We start from the raw sequence: 20,265 nt of genomic DNA on the forward strand, positions 1-20,265 counted from the left end.
GGAAGATTCATTTTCCCAAGTTCAGAGCTGGCCTCAGACACTTAATAGTGTGTCACTCTGAGTAAGTCACTTGACCATATTGTCCTCAATTTCTTCATCTGTCAAATGGATCAGAGAAGGAAATGGCAGACCACCGCAATACCTTTGCCAAGAAAGCCCCAAATGGGGTCACCAAGAGTCTGAACAACAACAATTTTAGACCCCCCAGATGAAATGTCCAAACCCTCTCTCTAGGCCTGACTCTCAATCCACTGAGCTACCCAGCTGCCCCCTCTGAACTCACTTTAGAACACTTGCTGCAGATGAAGTATCCCAGTCAAACTCCCACCCGGGTGCTATTCCCTCTTGGTGCTACAAGTAAGAGCCCCTCAGGACCCACCTTCCACCCCACCGCCCAACAAAGGAAAACATAGTTAGGAGGCAGCTAGTTGGCAGAGTGGATAGAGTGCTGAACTTGGAAGAAGATTCAAGTTCAAATCCTTCCCCAAAATTATTTTGACTTTTCTCTGAATCATTTTGCTCATCCATGGCCTCTAAGCTCCTTTTCACCTCTAAATCTGTGATCCTGTAAGCCAGGACCCAAGTTAGCCCAGAGAGACCAATTTAGACTCAATGTCAAGAAAAATATAATGACAATCGTAGCAGTCCAAAAATGAGTGACTGCTTGGCAGAGGGTTGGTCTCTTCTTTTTGGAGTTGGTCAAGCAGAGGCTGAATTATTTTTCAGTAGCAGGGTAGGTAGCAATATTTTATAGGGTAGATAGCAATGGAAGTTCCTTCCAACTCTCAGATTCTGTGATTCTTTACATTGTAGCCTCTGATTATGTGGCATATACCAAAGGGCCACACTGCTAGTAAATGGATGGAATTAGGATTTAACCCAGGTCTTCTGCAGGTACCAAATCAGACTCTTGGAAGAAGGAAGGGCAGAAGGGATCCACTGTGTTGCCTGAGTTCACAGTCCAAGATGACCCTAAAACTTGGATGGCAGCCAGGGTTTAGGATAGGGCCTTCCACGTGATTTAATAAATATTTGTTGATTTGATTTAGTGAGTTGGAGGATAATTCTAAAATGAGTTCGGTGCTTTAGGTACAGAGCACTCCCCCTCACCCCCACCCCTGTTCCTTTGTTCTTGCTAAGTTTGGGGAAAAAGACCTAATAACTTTAGTTGTACCCAGGTCATATCCATGGGAATAATAGTAGCACCTACCTCCCAGGCTTATGAGAGTCAAATGAGATAATATTTGTGAAGCACTTGGCACAGTACCTGGCACATAATAAGTGCTGTGTAAGTCTCTCCCTAACCTCGCAGTTATATTTTATTTTATTTTCCACCAATTACATGTAAAAACAGTTTTAAACATTTATTTCTGACAGTTTGCAATCCAAATTTCTCCCTTCCTCATTCTCCTCCTTCCTCCTGGAGATGGCAAACAGTCTGATATAGATTATAGGTGTGTTATCATGCAATACATATTGCCATATTTATCATGTTGTGGAAGAAGACATATTGCATATACAAGGAAAAACACACGAAGGAAATCAAGTAAGAACCGAACTGGCATGCTTTCATCTGTATTTTGTTCGTTCCTTCTCCGGTGGTGGATAGCATTTTTCATTATGAGTCCTTTGGAGCTGTCTTGGATTCTTGCATTGCTGATAATAGTTTTATTATCTTTAATTAAGTTAAAGATTTCTGTCTGTCTGTTAAGTCTTTCCCAGTTGATGATCATTACAATATTGCTGTTATTATGTACAATGTTCTCCTGGTTCTGCTCACTTTACTTTGCATCGGTTCCATATAAATCCTTCCAGGCTTTTCTGAAACCTTTCTATTCATCATTTCTTATGGCACAAGAGTATTCCATTACAATCATATACAGCTTATTCAGACATTCCCTGATGGATGGCTATTGCCTCAGTTTCCAATTCTTTGCCACCACAAAAAGGAGCAGCTATAAATATTTTTGTACAATTAGATCTCTTCCCCTTTCTTTGACCTCTTTGGGAGACAGATCTACTAGTGGTAGGGCTGGGACAAAGGGTATGCACAGTTTTATAGGTAAGAGATATCAAAGCTGTGCTAGTTGTAATTGTTATTGTTCTTATCCAGCCCCCTACTTCTGACTGAGAGCATCCTCCTGTGGAGACGATGTGGGAGAGATAAGAGGGCTGGTTGGGACTGATTTCCATGGAAGAGAGTCTTGCTTCTTGGGAAGGGTTCAGAGAAGAGTCACAATTCAAGGCCTGAGGAATTGGCATTTTTTCCTGGAGAAGAGAAGATGGGAGGTCCTGGGCACATGGAGGAAAGATTTTTCTGGAGGGAGAGAAGAAACTGAAAAGCCTCCCTTCCTATCTCCAGAGGATCCAAAAAGAGCCAAGGGAGGGTAGAGAGGGAGCAATCCAAGCCCAGAGAGACTGATCTGTGAGTAAAAGGAGATGAAGACGCTGTAGCCAGTCCCTGGTTTTGTTCCTGAGGGTGGGAGGTGGGTGAGGCTTGGGTCCTGCCTCTGGCGGCTGCAGCTCCCACTCAGGGTTGATGTCAGGCTCAGGAGTGTGCATGCCCTGCCTGCCCTGCATCAAGATATATGTGTGAAAGACAGAGAGACCTAGGCAGTCAGAGAGAGGAGACAGAGAAGACAGAGGGAGAAGACAGATAGGCAGAGGAGAGAGACCCAGAGATGCTTCTGCATCCATGTCTATGGAGAGGGTGGTGGGAGGGGAGGAGTGATTGGGTGGAGGAGGAGGAAGAAGAGGAGGAGGCTTGGAGTGGAAGGAGCTTGTTCTGCAGGTGCTCTAAGGAATTTAGAGGATGGGGAAATCTGGCTCCACTGGGAGGGTTAGAGAAGGCATTTTGGTCAGAGAGCCCTGAAGGCTGAGGAAAATTTAAGCAGGTCAGGGGCCAGAGGGGGGAGTGGGGAAGTGTCTTTTGGGGGATCACAGACTGCCTGTGGAGATCCCAGGGTACAAGAGGAGGGGCTATGGAAAGACAAAGATGACTGTTACAGCGATGTGAAATGAGGTGCAAATAAAGTGGTAGGTGAAGTTCTGATTTGGGGAAGGTCCTTAACCCACAGAGGAGATCAGGGAAGGCTCCCTGGAGGGCACTTGTATTAAGAAGAAGAATGGCTAGGATGAATAGGAATTCAGTAGGTGGGATGGAGGGAGGATCTAGGATTCAGTGGTGGGAAAAGGCAGGCTGTGTGTGGAGAACCATCCGGCTGGGCCAGAACACAGGGTTGGTGAGAGGATGAGGATTGCTGTTAGAAAAGACTGGAAAGATAGGATGGTTTTAGATGTTAGCATTTATTAAGCACTTACTATGTATCCAGCCCTCATCTAAGCTGGGGGGATACTAAGAAAGGCACCAAACATTCCTTGCTCTGATGAGGAGACAACATGCAAACAAATGGGTGCAAATGAGATAAAGACAAGGATAAACTGGAGATAATCTCAGAGGGAAGGCAGGAAGATTAAGGATGACTGGAAAGGACTTAGAATGCGGGATTTTTAGCTGGGATTTGAAGGAAAGGAGGGAGAGAATTCCAGGCCTGGAGGAGGGGGCAGCCAGGGAAATGGCTTGGGAGGAACAGCAAAGGACCATTGTCACTGGATAACAGCATGGAGGACATGGGAATGGGGTGAAAGAAGACTGGAGAGGGAGGGGGGAACCGTGTTATAAAGGGTTTTAAAAGTCCCATTTGGTCATGGGGGACCACTGTAGTTGTTTGAATAGGGGAAAGATTTATTCTAAAAATTCATTCATTTATTCAATTTAGAATATTTTTCCATGGTTACATGATTTGTATTCTTTCCTTCCTCTCTTCCTCCCTCCCCTCAATAGCCAACAAGGAACTCCACTGGATTTTACATGTATCATTGACAGAGGGAAGATTTTTGATCAGAGGTATGACATGATTAGAAATATGCAAAGTAAAGAGTGGAAAGATCTGTTAGGAGGCATTACATTATTACAAGTGGTTGGTAATAAGGGACTTGACTACCACTACTACTGCTGCTGCCACTGCTGTTACTACTACTACTACCTGACTTGATGCTCTATATACATTCTCTCGCTGGATTTTCCTAATAATATTGGGAGGTAGGAGCTATTATCATCCCCACTTAACAGATGAGAAAAGTGAGGCTCAGAGAGGTTTATCCTGTGCCACAGATCCATTAAATGCCTGCAGCAGGTTTTGAACTCAGGTTTTCCTGACGCCAACCCGACACCGGTTCTCTAATATCCACTACCCTCTAAGAATCCACAAAAGTGATAATATGTAGTAGGAAAAGAAAGGAGACCAATGCTGAAAATATAGCAAAAATAAAATCAGTTTTGTTAATTACTTAAGGGCATACTGTTTCACGGTTTATAGGAAATTTTTAGCTGCATCGGTAATAGTATTTTTCCCATTTTATGGATGGGGAAACTGAGGCCAGAGAGGTTAAATGACTTTTCTATCAGTAAGTGGCCTACCGAAGACTCAAAAATCAGTGCTTTCTCTGGATCCTCCCTCAGTGAGGGGAAACCCTGGGGATTTCTTTTTTATGAAAGGAAGAGTCTGGGCCAAGAAGGGGGTTGGGAGGTGGCACTTCTTTCATTTTCTTGCCTGCCTCCTTGGGTGTAGGGATAGAGGGGCTTTCCCAATCCAGGCAGACTTCATGGGTAACAATGGGAAGGCAATGGGAATTAGCCTGGGTCTAGAGACCATCAGGGAGAGCGGGTGAAAAGACCCCAAGACCGAAGATAGGACCATGTGGCTGGGCTTGGAGTGCAAGGAAGAAGAGTACTCTGAAATGATGGCAGGAGAATAGGCTAACACTGAGCTGGGCAAGGCCTTGATCGCTGAGCACAGTGGCTCCCAGAGGATATGAGAAGTGGCAGAGAACTTGAGGAATCCCTTAGGCAGCTGGATGCAGAAGGGTTTGGAGGGAGGGGAGGTTATGGTAATATTCCTGGAGAGACTCCGGAGAAGGATATGGGAGACAGAGAAATGGCAGTTTGACAGCCGATGGGATATGTGGAACACATTCAAGTCTACAGTGTATGCAAAAGGACAAACTGTCATTGGGGTAAAGGAAAGGGCGGTGGATTTGGACCCTGGGTGACCCTCGGTCCAGGAGACCTTTGCTCAGTCCGAGTCCTGCTATTTATTTGCCTGTCCCTGAATCTCTCCTTGTTTCAGTCAACTCATCTGTAAGAGAGAGTTAATACTTTGAGGAAAGCACTATGGAATTTTGAGCTATTATTATTTTCTTCCTGCCTCCCTAACGGCTAAACATCCTGGGTACACCCTGGGCAGACCGGAAGCATCCTAAAAAAAGTCCGAGAGATGCCTTTTATTTTTACATCAGGAGTCATGTCAGGATTGCCGCTCCTCCCCCCACAACCACACAATGATACATCCCTTGTGACGAAAGAAAAACTGTTAAATAAAGCCTGGATAACTATAAGAATAATCCAGGGTCCCCAGGTGCCTCCACACTCCTGGGTACCAAACTGGGGGCTTTAACTCTAGTTCTTTTCTGGGAGTCCAGGGATCCACAAACCAGGGTGCCAGGAATTAAGTCCCTAATTCCCCTCACATTTGTACTCTGGACCCCTGCGGCTGAAGCAAAGAAGTGGGGGCCTACAGAAGGAGAATTTTACGTGGCATTGTCAGACCAAGACTTTGTGCTGACTGCCTTTGTCTAACAGGTTTTTTGTTGTTGTTGGTTGGTTGGTTGTTACAAGCAAAGGCCTGAGGGCTTGGATAGAGTTCTTATCCTGAGTCTCCCACTGTTGGATAGGTTGATAAATAGGAATAGAATCTGATATAAACGATATAAGATTGCCATACTGGGAGGGAGCCAGGGTGACCTGTGTTCACCTTAAGTGAGATACCTGACTAGCTGTTCGAGTTTGGCCAATTTATTTCATCTTATATTATAAGCTTTTCCTCATTTATAAAAATAAGAGTTAAATTAGATAATTTTTTTTGTTAAACATTTTTTTGTTAACGTCTCATGCCCCAACATAATTTTCCTTTCTTTCCCTCTCACCAACTACCCTTTCAAAAAAAGTATGAAAAAGAAAGTATAACTAATCATCACATCAATCCAATATGACATGATATGTGGTGTTTTGCACTCATAGCCCTTCACTCCTACAACGGAGGTTCATTCTCATCTCTTTTTCGAGGGGCCAAGATTGGCATAAATGTCCACTGAATTCAGATTTTTGTTCTTGTTTTTTTTTATAAATTTTATTTTTTTAAAATTTTATTTAATTTTTGGAATTTTGGATAATTGGTTTTTTATTTTAATTTTATTTTTTAAACCTTTAACTTCTGTGCATTGACTTATAGGTGGAAGAGTGGTAAGGGTAGGCAATGGGGGTCAAGTGACTTGCCCAGGGTCACACAGCTGGGAAGTGTCTGAGGCTGGATTTGAACCTAGGACCTCCCGTCTCTAGGCCTGGCTCTCAATCCACTGAGCTACCCAGCTGCCCCCTCTTTTTTTTTTTTTCCATTACATTGTTGTTTATTGTTCTTCTGGGTCTGTCTTTGCACTTTATCTCTGTTACTGCAGAAGATGCTGCTGTGATCATTTTGGTGTACATGGGATTTTTCTTTTTATTATTAATCTCCTGCTGTATGTTTAGCAGGGGAATCTCTAGGTCAAAATGATAATGATATTTGAGTCACTTGTTTTTTAAATTCAAAGATATTTTATTTTCCTAATTACATGTAATAATGATTTTCAACATACATTTTCCAAAATTGTAAGATCCAAACCATTTCTCTTCCTCTCTTCTCTCCTCCCTCTTGGAAACGATAAGCAATTTGGTCTGGGTCATACATGTAATATCATGCAAAACACACTTCCAATTTGGTCATTGTTGTAAGAGCACTCTTAAAATCAAAACCCCAAAATAAAACTGTAAATTAACTGAAGTGAAAGATAGTGTGCTTTGATCTGCATCTGACTCCAACAGTTCCCCGTCATAAGTCTTTCAGAATTGTCCCAGATCATTGCATTGCTGAGAGCAAGGCAAGTCCTTCACAGTTGATGATCGTCATACAATATTGCTGTTACTGTGTACAATGTTCTCTCAGTTCTGTGTATTTTGCTCTGCATCAGTTCGTGTAGATCTTTCCAGCTTTTTTTCTGACATCATCTTGCTTATGATTTCTAATAGCACAATAGTATTCAATCACCAAACGTACCACGATTTGTTCAGCCATTCCCCAATTGATGGACATCCCCTTAATTTCTGATTCTTTGCCACCACAAAAAGAGCTGCTCTCAGTATTTTTGTACAAATAGGTCCTTTCCCCATTTTTATGATCTCTTTGGGATAAAGACCCAGTAGCGGTATTAAAGGATCAAAGGGTATGCATGATTTTATGACCCTTTGGGCATAGTTCCAAATTGCCCTCCAGAATGGTTGGATCAGTTCATGATTGAGTCACCTTCTTAGCAAAATTCCAAGATGCTTTCCAGAATGGTTGGAGCAATTTATAGCTGTAGCTGCATGCTTATATTTCCACAACTCCTCCACCACTGACTATTGCCCTTTTTGCCTGTTTGTTGGATTTGAGCAGAGACTTCAGAAATGTTTTGATTAGCATTTCTTTTGTTATCGATTTAGAGGAGTCTTTTATGTGGTTGTTAGTAATAGATCACAATTTTTCAAAAAAATTGTTCATATCCGTTGACCTTTGAAAACTATTAGGGAATAGTTTTGGTTTTATTAGTTCCTTATATACCTTAAAAAAAACAAACCCCAAACAACCCTTATCTTCTGTCTCAGAATCAATACTAAGTATTGATTCCAAGGCAGGAGTGATAAGGGCTAGTCAACTGGGGTTAAGTGACTTGCCCAGGATCTCATAGCTGAGATGTCTGAGGTCTGATTTGAACTTAGAACCTCCCATCTCTAGGCCTGACTCTCAATACACCAAGCCACCCAGCTGCCTTACAGAGATTTTTGATGTAAAGATTTTTCCCTAATTGACCACTTCCCTTCATATCCTAGTTGTGCTAATTTTGTATCAAAGCTTTTCTTAAAACAAAACAAAACAAAAAAACCCCAAAACACTTCAGTTTAATTTGTACTTGTAAGGGACTGATGTAGGGCTAGAGAAACCCAAGATGGGGACTAGACCAGTGTGGAAACCTAGTCCCAGGCTGACCCTTCAACTCCACAAACTGTTTCATGAATGCATTTGTCATGAGAAGAATTACTCAAGAGAGGGACGGAAGGAACAATGCTGCTGAGCTAGAAGTGGATAAAAAGCTCCTTAGAGAAGGGAAGACCTCCTGCTTCTGACATGTACTAACTGTGTGACTGATCTTGGACAAACTCTTCTCACTATTTTGGCACCTAAGACCACCTTGAAGTTGCAGAGAGACACCAGCCTAGGAGTTAGTTCCCTGTACCAGTGAGATTGCATGTCAGTCCCTCTTCTTTCTGCTCTTCTCCCCTCTCCCTTGCTTTCTCCCTCACCCCTTCTCCCCCCTCCTTCTCCTTCTCTTCCTACCCTTCCCCTTCTCCCTCTCTTTCTCCTCTTCTGATCCTTCTCTCTCCTTGCTTTCTTTTTCTTTTTCTTCCCCTCTCCCTCTACTTCACCAACCCTCCTTCTCCATCTCCTTCTCTTCCTCTTTTTCATGTTTCTTTCCCTTTCCTCTTCCCCATCTCTCTCCCTCTTCTTCTCTTTCCCCCTTCCCTCTCGTCTCCTCTCCAACCCCCTTCCTTTTCCCCTCTTTCCTTATTCTTTCCTTTCTTCCTCTCCTTCCTGCCTCTTTCCCCTGTTCCTGCCCCTATCTCTAACTTGGCTATTGCAAAAAGAAGTTGGTTGGGGGCAGCCATGTATGTGCAGGGTAGGGTTTGCCTGGATTCCCGAGGCCCCTGGTGCAGTTGGCCTTGTGGGTGTGGAGAATCTTGATGTCTCTTCCTGAGAGGCGTCTCCCTTTCCCCCAAATATGAGCTCTGCTCTGCTCTGCTCTGGAAATATGCTGGGCTGGGGTAGAGGAGTAGATGTTCCCTGGTTCCCAGAATTCACAGGAAAAAAGGAGGAGGGGGCTGAGGACAAGGACCAGCTAAGGGGACAGACCTTGGACTCCTTTTTGCTCTAGGGGTTGAGTGGAGAGGCCAGACACAAATGAGTTGTAACAGAGATCTTTCCCTATTCCTTTCTGCAGAGCTGCAGTCCTGGGCAAACCTCGAGGCAGACGGACAGGCAGGGAGGGATGGGACGTTTGGTCATCTGAGCTGCTCTCCCTGAGTGACCTCCCACACCCAGGTTACTCACTAAGGGCCAGCCTCATTCTTGGCTTGCTAGAGATCTGGGGGAATGGAAGGAGGGGAATGCCAGTCCCTCCCCCACTTTCCCCTTTCAGCCCAGGAAATAAATTCTCACATTGTTAGGCCATTGCCTTCATCTTGCATGCATTCTGAGATTCCAAGATGAGAAGTAATTACCCAAGGCCATAGAGCCAGTCAGGACCTGAACCCAGGCCTCCTCACTTGTAGTTTCCTGGTCACAGTCTCATTCGATGGCAGAGCCCTATGAACCAGAGAAGTCTTAAGAGTCTTTTGGGGAAGAGGGCAGAGAATCTAAAAGTAAAATAGCCATTTTGGATTTGGGATCATAACCAGGGCAGAGAAGGAATAGGTGGAAGAAAGGTAGAATTGGATGAGAGCTTTTGAGATCTAGCCTAAACTCATTTTTCTTCTAGGAGGAAACAGACTCTGAGAGAGTAAGTTACTTGCCCGAGGAAATACAGCTCTTTAGTGAGAATTGGGAGTAAAACCCAACACCAGAGTCAGAAGCACTGATATCAGATGGATTTCTTCAGGATAATGGACTGTTTTGATTTCCAGGGAAGGTCTAACAGCCTTGCAGAACACAGGGGATGAAGACTCTTAGGGATGTCCAGTGGAGTTGGATCCACTCTCAATTGCTTCCCTGTTAGCAGGTTTCCATGGGGCCAGGTAGGAAGTGCTGAGGTTGGGGCACCCCTTGGTTTTCCCATCTGGAAAACAATTGGACACTTGAGCGGTAAGGTTCCTACCTACCTATGATTTTTTAGTGTCTATGACCTTTCTGATATTCTTCTCTTTCTCTATCACTTTTCCTTTCTCCTCCCTAGTTTCGCCCTTTCCTTTCTTGCTTTCTTTCCCAATTTTCTTTTCTTCCCTTCCTTCCCCCTCTTCCTTCCTCCCTGCCTTCCTGCCTCTCTTCCTTTCTCCCTCCTTTTCTGCCCCCCTCCCTTCCTTCCTTCTTTCCTCCCTGCCTTCCTTCCTTCCTTCCTTCCTCCCTTCCTCCCTTCTTGCCTTCCTGTCTTCCTTCTTTCTTGCCTTCCTCATTTCCTTCCTTCCTTCCTTCCTTCCTGCCTCCCCCCCTTTCTTCCTGCCTTCCTCCCCTTAAAAGGAAACCATATGGACCACTATGAGGTGTTAATGAAAGGGAATCCTTGCCTGATTTACAGTCCCCCAAAATGTCCTCAATTCTGTACCCCAGGGCTGCCATTGTCAGTATCTTTTTTGGCCTCCTGCCTCTTGGCTTTTTGGTGACCTGGGGATGCAGCTCCAAGAGAAGAGAGGTAGAGAGGATGGACCTTAACTCAGTCATTCTTGTAGCTGAACTCTTGTTTAGGTTACATTTCTGTGATCTGGGTCCCCTGATTCCCCCTTGTTCTAACAGGAGAACATTGAGATATGGTTTAGGGGAGAATACAGACTTATCTGAGAAGTTTGGGGTGTGCTCAAGATCAGTGAATAATTCGTGGTTCTGTGGATATATGATTGGTGGTTTTGGTTTTAAAAGATTACTCTATTACAAATATGAATAATATGGAAATAGTTTCTTTTTTTAGTGAATAATTATGACTCTTTTAAATTTAATTTTTTTAGTTAATTAAAATATACCTTCTTTCCTTTCCACTTCATCTTCCCCCACTATCAAAAAAGAAAAAAAACCACTTTTTGAACAAATATGCATAGCCAAGTAAAACAATTTCCCACATTGGTCATGCCTAAAAATATGTCTCAGTCTAAACCCTGAGTCTGTCACCTCTCTGTGAGGTGACATCTTTCATCTCAAGTGTTCTGGATCTGTGATTGGGTCATTGAATTAAAGAACGTTCGTATGCCTTTCAAAGTTGTAAGAAATATAGATTGAGGAATCTCCTGTGAGATCTTAGCATGACAGCTTGAAGGGCCTTTCCTACAGAGCACATCAGAGTTGGGAGATCCACCCTGTCCATTTTGTAGATATTCAAGAGCCAAGATTAATTTGGAGGAGGTGATTGGTCGGGAATAAAATAATGGTAATAAGAATGGGCATTTATATACTTCTTTAATATTTGCAAAACACTTTACATATAGGATCTTCTCTGATCCTCATAACTGTTTTAGACACTATAGATCAGTGATTCCCAAAGTGGGCGCCACCGCCCTCTGGTGGGTGCTGCAGTGATCCAGGGGAGTGGTGATGGCCACAGGTACATTTATCTTTCCTATTAATTGCTATTAAAATTAAAAAAAAAATAATTTCCAGGGGCACTTAGTAATATTTTTTCTGGAAAGGGGGCGGTAGGCCAAAAAAGTATGGGATCCTCTGCATATTATCTTCATTTTATAGCAAAGGAAACTGAGACTTAGGTTAAGTGCTTTGCCTATGGTCACATGTGTGTAGTCAGTGTCAGGTGGAAATGGAACTCACAGTCACCTCAGCGGCAGAAGGGGAGTAGTTAGTACAGTTCTCAGAGAATGATGGAATATGCGTAGGTTTCGAGGAATATGGATCCTTCTAATCTGCTTGGGATTTGTCATCTAGGGATTTGTTTATCTAAACCTTTATGGAACCTCTTTATAGTCCTGGACGGTGGCCCTCTTGGATACTGCTGGGAGCTCAGTCAGCCTGGAGAGCGATGCTTTATTCTGAAGTTGCCTTGCTTCCTGCTCTGAGAGCCCATTGTGCTTTAGGGTTTGGATGGGAAAACCAAGGCAATGATGTCAGCCTGTATTTTCCAGGCCTTTATAAAATGGGCTACTAGCATCTGTCTGGTAATTCCAAAATTATTCTTGGCTTTTTTGAGGGCAAGGATCAGACTCCCAAAAAACCTGAGACACTCTCTAGACCCAGGCCAGGGTCAGTTCTTCTGTACTCACACTGAGAGATGTGCTGAAACTTTACTTGGGTTCTGGTCCTGGCCCTCCAACATTCTGACAGGGTGACTATGGATAAGAGATACTTTACCCTCTTTGGGTCTCGGCTTTCTCTTCTGTAAGGATAAGGAGGGATGGGGGTAGATGGTCTTTGTGGTGACTTCCAGCTTTAAGATCCTGTTGTTTCTTGGCTTCATCCCCAATGGGGTCAGGGACCCTGGATGAGCTGAGCATCCCCCACATTCATCTTTCCAGCCTGTCTCTCTCCCTGCTTAGTACCCTCCTTCCATTGATTGTCAAAGGGCTCTTTGTCCCATGGCTGAGCCCTTCATGCTTCTGACCCTTCTCCTTCCAAAGCTGCTAAGCCTTTCTGCCCCAGCTGAATTTCCAGAGCTAATAGACATGGAGGGGCCCTTGCCCTGGGCTTAGGAGTCTGTGTTGGCGTCTGGGCATGAGGCAGGGTAGGGAATGCTGATGAATGAGAAGCTTGGCTGGGAGGTTCAGCTTGAGAGCCTTCTTTCTAAGAGGTGAGTGGGGCCAGGTCTCATGCCACAGGGCAGACAGATATATCCTCTTTAATGGCACCAGAAGTTGGACAATCAAACACTGTGCCAATCCTGTGCTTTTCCAAGTTGTATGTAGGAGAATCCAGGTGCCTTGGGTTCTGGCCCTGCTTCTTTCACTGCCTTTGGTAGATGACTGCCCCTATCTCTTCCTCAGTTTCTCCATATATAAACAAAAGGATTGGGAGTAGATGTTCTCAAAGATCTCTTCCAGCTCTCCCATTCTGTGCTCTTTGCTTCAGGACCCCTTTAGCTTTGACGTTCTGTGCTCTAACGTAACGTTCTGCATTCCAAGGTCTTCCAGGTTTAAGAGTCTATGTTCTATATTCCAAGACTCCTTCGATGTTGTGATGGTCCCACTTTCTGGGATGGCTCACTTCAGGGCCAAAGCCGTTAGGTTTCAGAGGGTCTGAGGGCATCCTCCCAGGGGCTGGTGCTCTGGCCGTAGCCTCAAGCCACCTTTGGGAATTGTAGCCCTGGAGAGATCGTTTCCTAGAGGCCTGACTCCTGCAAAATTCTTAGGGATGTGGCTCCCTCTGGCGGCATCTAGGAAATATAGAGCTAAGTTGAAGTGGCCCCACAGTGGGAATGCCAGGACATTCTGTTGGATAATTGAGCCGGGATGGATAAGATTGGTTCCTTTTATGCCTCTGTTTTCCTTCATATAGTTGTGTATTGTGGTAATATCTGGGAAAATGCTTCCTAAGGCTTCCCAAGCATGCCTGGTGCTGTTGGGAATCCCAGCCAGTAGAAGCATCCACGGGAGCCGGGTTTGCCCCAGTGCTCACATCAGACTCGCCTTCCTTCTGTCCAGCCCTTGAACCAGGTTTCTGTCTCCATTCCCTATCTCCGTGCCTAGGCCCGCCTGCCGCCTGAGCTGGGACAATGACTGAGGCTCGGAGGGACAGCTCTAGCAGCTTACAACGAAAGAAGCCACCATGGCTAAAACTGGACATCCCAGCTTCGACCCCAGTCCCAGGCCCAGGCCTGGCCCCGGCCCCGGCCCCAGCCCCGGCCCCAGCCCCAGCCACTGAGGAGCCCATCTTTGTGCCGGTAAGACCCCTGGTACAGGGCCGAGAAGGAATCTGCTCTAACCCTAATAAATAGGGACCCGCTTACCCACCCAACTGAGGCCCTCCAAGTCCTAGGTACCAACAGGGACCACGCAGCCTTGCTGGGGGTATCTCAAGGGAGGGCTCATCTCTCTCCTTGGCTCCCCGGAGCCTCCCAGGAATCACGGGGAGGCTTAGAAATGTCCTGGGAATGGCAGGATGGGTGGTGGGCCAGCAGTAACCTCCTTCATCCTCTTTCCTTCCAAGCCTCTGAAACGCCAAGCCTTTCTTCGGAGTGTCAGCATGCCGGCCGAGAGTGCCCGAGTGCCATCTCCCCATGAACCAACCCGGCGTCCAGCCTTGCAGAGACAGATGTCTATTACCCAGACCATCCGCAGGTAATGGTCTCTTGTCCCCAGGGCCCCTGAGAACTGCAACCGGGATCCCCAAACACACAGCCCTTTGGCCTTCCTGCCTAGAGAGGCTGCATGGCACTTTGGAAAGAACTGGATTTGGAGATGGAGAATGGGTTCTGGGTTCTGATGCTAGTCCTTCTACTGAACTGGACACCATCTGAGTTGGAGATCCTCTGGTCACCCCCAAGAGAAGGGAACTTAACTCTTGGGTGTCCTCCAGCTGCTCTTCCAGGAATGGGAAACTTGCTAACAGCTTCACATGTCCTCGGAATCCCAGCTGGGCCCTGGTCATGGGCCCTGTGCACTCCATTTGGATTCAGAAAGCCTGGGTGGGATAGATGGGGACAGGACAGAGTAGCAGGAAGAGGGGATCTGCTAGAAGACCCAGGGCAGAGGAGCCGTCCCCTAGAGAGACAAACAAGTCAGTGAGAGCCCCTGGCCTCCCCTGCTTCTTGGGAGAGTGAGGAAGGTGAATGGGTACTGAGGGAAGCAAGGGGCCTGGAGCCTGGAGGATCTTTCTGTATCTGTTCCTTGCACACCAGGAGGGATTGTCAGGGTATGTCAGGCTCTCAGGAGAAGGGCAAGGGACAGGCAGCCTGGAGCCTGCTTTTTTTAGTGACTAAGTGCTTGGAGCCAGGGTTCTTAGGCTTCAATTTTTATTTACTATTTTGATAACGTTCAATATAATTTGTTTCCTTTGTAATCCTATATGTTTTAATTTGTGCCTTTAAAAATATTATTCTTAGAAGGAGTCCCTCAGATTCTCCAAAGGACTATTTGTATACAAAAAAGTTTAGAATTGCCCTAAAAGATAGTGAAATGAAGCCAGTCTTTCTGACCCCACCATTCCCACTTGGCAGCAATTCCTTGTCTACCATCTTGTTCTGTTCATGCATCCACCCAGATCTCAAGGTTTTATCATTTGATGGCCAATCAGCCTTGTGAAGTGTCCTTGTTGGCTCCAGATCTCAGAGCCCCACATTCCCAGGAGGCTGTTCAGGGAGGCTCAATGCCAGCCATATTCCTCCTCCATCTAGGGACATCACTTGGACTCTGTGCCATATCTTTAGGGCTGTCTGCTCCCTTCCTCCCTCTGAGTCTTCATATTCCCCCCAGTTTCTATTCCCTGCCTTCCTTTCCTTCTCTCTCTTTTGCTAGCTGTTCCTATGTGCCACTTCTCTGCTTCTCTCTTCTGCCCTTCCCCAGCTTTCTGGGACTTCTGTCTCTACTGCTCTTCCCTCCCCAGCTCTCCTGCTCTTTCTTTTCCACCAAGCCCTGGCTATCTGGATTTCTCAAGCCTCTTCTCCAGTTCATGCTGTTCTTCTTCTCCCTCTCTGTTTCCTTCTCTTTCCCTCTCTCCCTCCTCTCTCTTAATGCTTTCTCTCTCCCACTCCTCCCTGCCTTCTTCTGTTTCTCTCTACCTTTTGCGGGGTCCTTCCTCACCTTTCTCCTCCTCCCTCCTTCCCACCCCTCCCACGCAGCAGCCGACAAGTTCACTTTGAACGAATCCACACCCTGCCCATCCTGGGCCACCAGGCCTCCCGCCGGCCCCTGCGAAAGCGCCAGTCGCTCTCTCGCTCCCTGTTCAGGTATCTGGAGGGAGGGCAAGCGGGCGCATGTGTGTGCGTGTGATCTCTGCACTCACTCTGGGCCGTCCTGGCCCCTTGCACGTGTGTGCGTATCTGTATGTGTGTGCTGTGGAGACTGCAGTGCATAGGATCCCGTGTGACCCGCCGGACACGTGCCGGGAGCCCTGGGGAGTGCGAGCGGCCTTTCCCTCCGCCAGGGATGACCACTACTTTGCATGCCGCTTTCATACCATCTGCGAATTGCTCAGTGAATGTCTGAGTGCACTGAATCGCCCTCCCCCTGCCCTGTTCTTTCCTTGCCATGGCCCTCTTTCCAAAGGCTTTCCAGCTAGCCTCGGTGCCTCCGTTGGAGCCCGACCGCTCTGCCATCTGAGCTCTGCCTGGGGCCGGGCTCCCACAGAACGGGCATCTTCTGTGCCTTTTGCGGAGTAGAAAGGGCTCTCCCTGCCCTGGATGTCAGGGCCCAGTTCCGATCCTGGCTCTTTCTGTAATTCTTTGTGGAACCTAGGCAAACCCCGTAAGCTCTCCTGTGTCCAATGGGTATAATCATCCTTCACCACCCTACCCCAGGATTGTGGTGAAGATCATCAAATTAAAGGCAGAGACTTCTAAAACCTGTTAGGAAAATGCCAAGGATTTGTAGCCTTTTGCCCCAAGTGATGGTGGGGAAGTGGGGGAAGCTTGTCCTGAGTCATGCAGGGAGCGGGGGTGCACCCCAAGGCTCTCTAGCCCCCTGTCTTTCCTCTCCCCTGACCAGGAACGATTGGAGAGAAAGGTAAAAGCCTGGGAAGTTCATGCTTCCTTCCCAAATCCCAGGCAGCAGAGGAGGAGTGTGGGCTACGTCGTGGGACTAGGCAGTGGGGTGGGGAGTGGGGGATGGGGCAGGAAATGGACAGTCAGACAGGGCACACTTTGGACCATCCCAAGCCAAGCAAGGCTGGGAGAAAGAACCCCAGTTGATTCTTACTATATACATATACATATACTATATATCTTACTAGATACAGAGAAAGCTGCAATCAAGAAAATAGGAAGAAGAAGGGCAGAGGTTGGGGTTGGGCTAAGAAACCTGGGGAAAACATTGTGGAGCCCTGGGGGAGGAAGGTGTGAGATATGGCTCATGTATGCGGGAGTCACCAAGGCGCCGAGGGAGGGGGGCCTGTGGGGAACATACAGGGTAGGACCAGGGGGTAGGGAGGAGAAGAGAGAAGAGCGGACCGTGTCCAAGAGGAAGCCCCCCACATCAGGACGTGACCCCAGAGTTGAAGGCCCCCATTTTCTGGATGGGGCGTGGGGCCTCTCTTCCCTTTGATAACCCCTCTCGCCCGTCTCACAGGGGCACAGCTGACTGGTTCGGGGTGAGCAAGGACAGCGACGCCAACCAGAAATGGCAACGCAAGAGCATCCGTCACTGCAGCCAGCGCTACGGGAAGCTGAAGCCCCAAGTGATCCGAGAGATGGACCTCCCGAGCCAGGACAACATCTCTCTCACCAGCACCGAGACGCCTCCCCCGCTCTACGTGGGGCCCTGCCAGCTGGGCATGCAGAAGGTGAGCGGGGGGAGCCTCGCAGGGCCCAGGCGGGCGGCATCCTGGAAGGGATGCTCTCCTCTGGGGGCTGCCCTGGCTTCCCAGGCAAACGAAAGGAGCCGGGCCCCGAGCCTCAGTCCGAGTCTCCTTGTCTATGAGATGGAAATAGTAATCATTTGGGGAGGCGTGGAGAGAGCTGGATCTGGGGTCATCCCGATCCTGACTCTGCTATTTACTATTGACCCACTTTCATTTTAATATTAATGAGGATATTATTAAGGTAGTATAGTTAAAAGATTTTTTATCAGAGAAATGCTACATCAACCAACAGTTCCCTTCCACTTACGCCATATTGGGCCCTCTCCTAGGAGGAGTCTTACTTTTTGAAACCCATACATTTAATATTTTTAAAAGATTCCTACTTTCTGTACTAGTATCGATTCTAAGACAGAATCGTGATAAGGGCTGGGACACTGGGGTCAGGTGACTTACTCAGGGCCACATTGCCTAGGAAATGTCTGAGGCCAGGTTCGAACGTGGGTCCTTGATGCTAACGAGGCCTGGTGCTGTACCGACGGTGCTACCTAGCTCTCTTGAAACCCATACTTTTTTTTTTTAACCCTTACCTTCTGTCTTAGAATTGATACGAAGTGTGGAGCCGTAAAGGCTGGGCCTTAAAGGTTGGAGTCAAGTGACTCACCCAGGGTCCTGCAGCTAGGAAGTATCCCAGGCTTGTGTCCTCTTGGCTCCAGGCCTAGTGTTCTGTCCACCTCGCTGCCCCACACCCATGCATTTAAAAAGCCACCTTCTCTTCCTGCCTGATCCTTACTCACGCCTGCCTCCTGAGCCTCAGAGAAGAGGCTGCAGAGAGCAGGGAAATCTGAGGTGGACAATTCAGAATTCTTTCTGTCTGAAAAGGAGTTGAGGTGATGGCATGCTGTTGTTCCGCAGCCTCCCCGCAGGGGATGGTGGCGATCCCAGTGGCCGTTGCCATGAGGACGTAGTGATGCCAATCTTCCCCGTTTTCGTGTATGTACGTAGTATCACTTGTGTAAGCATCCTTATAGACAGGTCCATGCGGGCACACACACGGAGCAGGAGCTGGGGACTGGGGTCCCGTCGAGCTCCATTCACCGATCCATCCCAGAATGGCTCAGGAGGTCTCCGCCGGCATCTGGCCCACAAGGTCAGTCTGTCAGTCTGTCACCACAGTAGAAAGACAGACTTGCCTCTGTGGGCAGAGCCTGGCTGGGCCTGGGAATGGGGGAGAGGAAGAGAGTGGACTGAGGCATCCTCCTCGCTCAGAACTTGCCGTGGTGGGTGAGCTTGGACGTGCGTGTGTCTGTTAAACTAGAGAGCATAATCTATGAACAGAATACTGACGTGTGTGTAGCCCAAGAATGATTATCATCATCGTAGTCTAACAGTGGGGCAGCTGGGTGGCTCAGGCCTGGAGATGGGAGATCTGGGCTTCAGATCTGGCCTTGGATGCTTCCTTGCTGTGTGACCCTGGATGAGTCACTTAACTATTTGCCTTGACCTTCTGATTTAAGGTTAGGGTTTTTAAAAAAATAGTCTTTTAGGGGCCAGCTGGGTGACTCAGTGGATGGAGAGCCAAGCCCAGAGATGGGAGGTCCTGGGTTCCAGTCTGGTCTCAGACACATCCCAGCTGTGTGACCCTGGGCAAGTCACTTAACCCCCATTGCCTAGCCCTTACCACTCTTCTGCCTTAGGACCAATACACAGTATTGATTCCAAGATGGAAGGTAAGGGTTTAAAAAAAAAAGATTAGTTTAACAGAGCCGCCTCAGTTAGATAGGGAGCTCACTGCTGGAGACACTCCATTAGAGGCCAGTTTGGGTGGAATTTGAAGGAGAGAGATTTTTGGCTCAGTCTAACAAAATAGCTTCCTTATGGTTAGAGTTATCTGGAAGTAGTGTTTTGGGGGCCACGTATCTGTTTTTCCTTTCATTGTAGGTCCTTTAGCAGAGCTTGGAAGACTCCTTGCCAGTGGTTTTGGAAGGGGGGCTAATTTTGGTCAGGAGATTGGACAAAATGGCCTTCTTCTCCCACAGGCCATCGTCTCAGCTCATCCCTCACCACCACTGGCCCTTTGGGGTGCTCGAAGGCCTGTGGCCTCCAGCAAGGACTCGGAGGCAGTGCGGAGACCAGCTTAGCCTCCTGTGTGTGCCCAGGGGCCAGGCCGAGGTGTATGTCTGGGCGGCCCCAATGCTCTGGGCTGGTTCTCCGCACCTCCCTCCACTGTCCTCTCCCACATCTGACCAGGCCCTGTCTCCGGTTGCAGATCATCGACCCTCTGGCCCGAGGCCGGGCGTTCCGCGTGGCAGATGACACGGACGGCTACAGCATCCCCCACACGCCCATCACGCCCGGGGCCACCTCCCTCTGCTCCTTCACCAGCTCCCGCTCTGGCTTCAATCGCCTTCCCAGGAGGCGGAAGAGGGAATCTGTGGCCAAGATGAGCTTCCGGGCAGCGGCGGCCCTCGTGAAGGTGAGCGGGCTGGGACCCTCGTGGGGAGTGCCTGGTCTGCCGGTCCTTGGCTACAGGGCGTGCATGTGCCTGTGTGTGTGGGGTGCATGAATGCCTGTGCCTACGAGGGGGGCTGTGGGGGTTCTCAAGAAGACACGAGGCCTGGCCTGGCCCACAGTTGCTCTTCTCCCTGCAGGGCCGCTCTGTGAGGGAGAGCACTCTGCGCAGGGCCCAACGACGAAGCTTCACACCCGCCAGCTTCCTGGAGGAAGACACTGTGGACTTCCCCGAGGAGCTGGACACGTCCTTCTTTGCTCGGGTAAGGGAAGAGCCACCTTTGCCCTGAAGGCTGGGGCCCTGAGCATGGCGTCCCTCTGCCCACCTGCCCATCTTTCCCAGAATCTCCCACGTGGCCGTCTCTTGGCCTCTCTCCCGGCCTCTGCCATTTGTTTCTCCCACTTCATC

The 20,265-nt window shown here is 47.8% G+C and overlaps 1 protein-coding gene across 1 annotated transcript in view; it reads left to right on the top strand.

Annotated features, from left to right (window-relative positions):
• RHBDF1 (rhomboid 5 homolog 1) overlaps window positions 1-20,265 on the top strand; it is a 44,312-nt gene that overhangs the window by 14,424 nt on the left and 9,623 nt on the right. The window contains exons 2-6 of the mRNA XM_044657727.1: window positions 13,583-13,776; window positions 14,043-14,173; window positions 17,117-17,330; window positions 19,615-19,821; window positions 19,997-20,119. Of these exons, the coding sequence (XP_044513662.1) occupies window positions 13,609-13,776; window positions 14,043-14,173; window positions 17,117-17,330; window positions 19,615-19,821; window positions 19,997-20,119 (843 nt within the window). The 5' untranslated portion in view covers window positions 13,583-13,608. The remainder of the gene's footprint in view (window positions 1-13,582; window positions 13,777-14,042; window positions 14,174-17,116; window positions 17,331-19,614; window positions 19,822-19,996; window positions 20,120-20,265) is intronic.

Source organism: Gracilinanus agilis, chromosome 1, assembly GCF_016433145.1.
Source record: "Gracilinanus agilis isolate LMUSP501 chromosome 1, AgileGrace, whole genome shotgun sequence".
Classification (NCBI taxonomy): Eukaryota; Metazoa; Chordata; class Mammalia; order Didelphimorphia; family Didelphidae; genus Gracilinanus; species Gracilinanus agilis.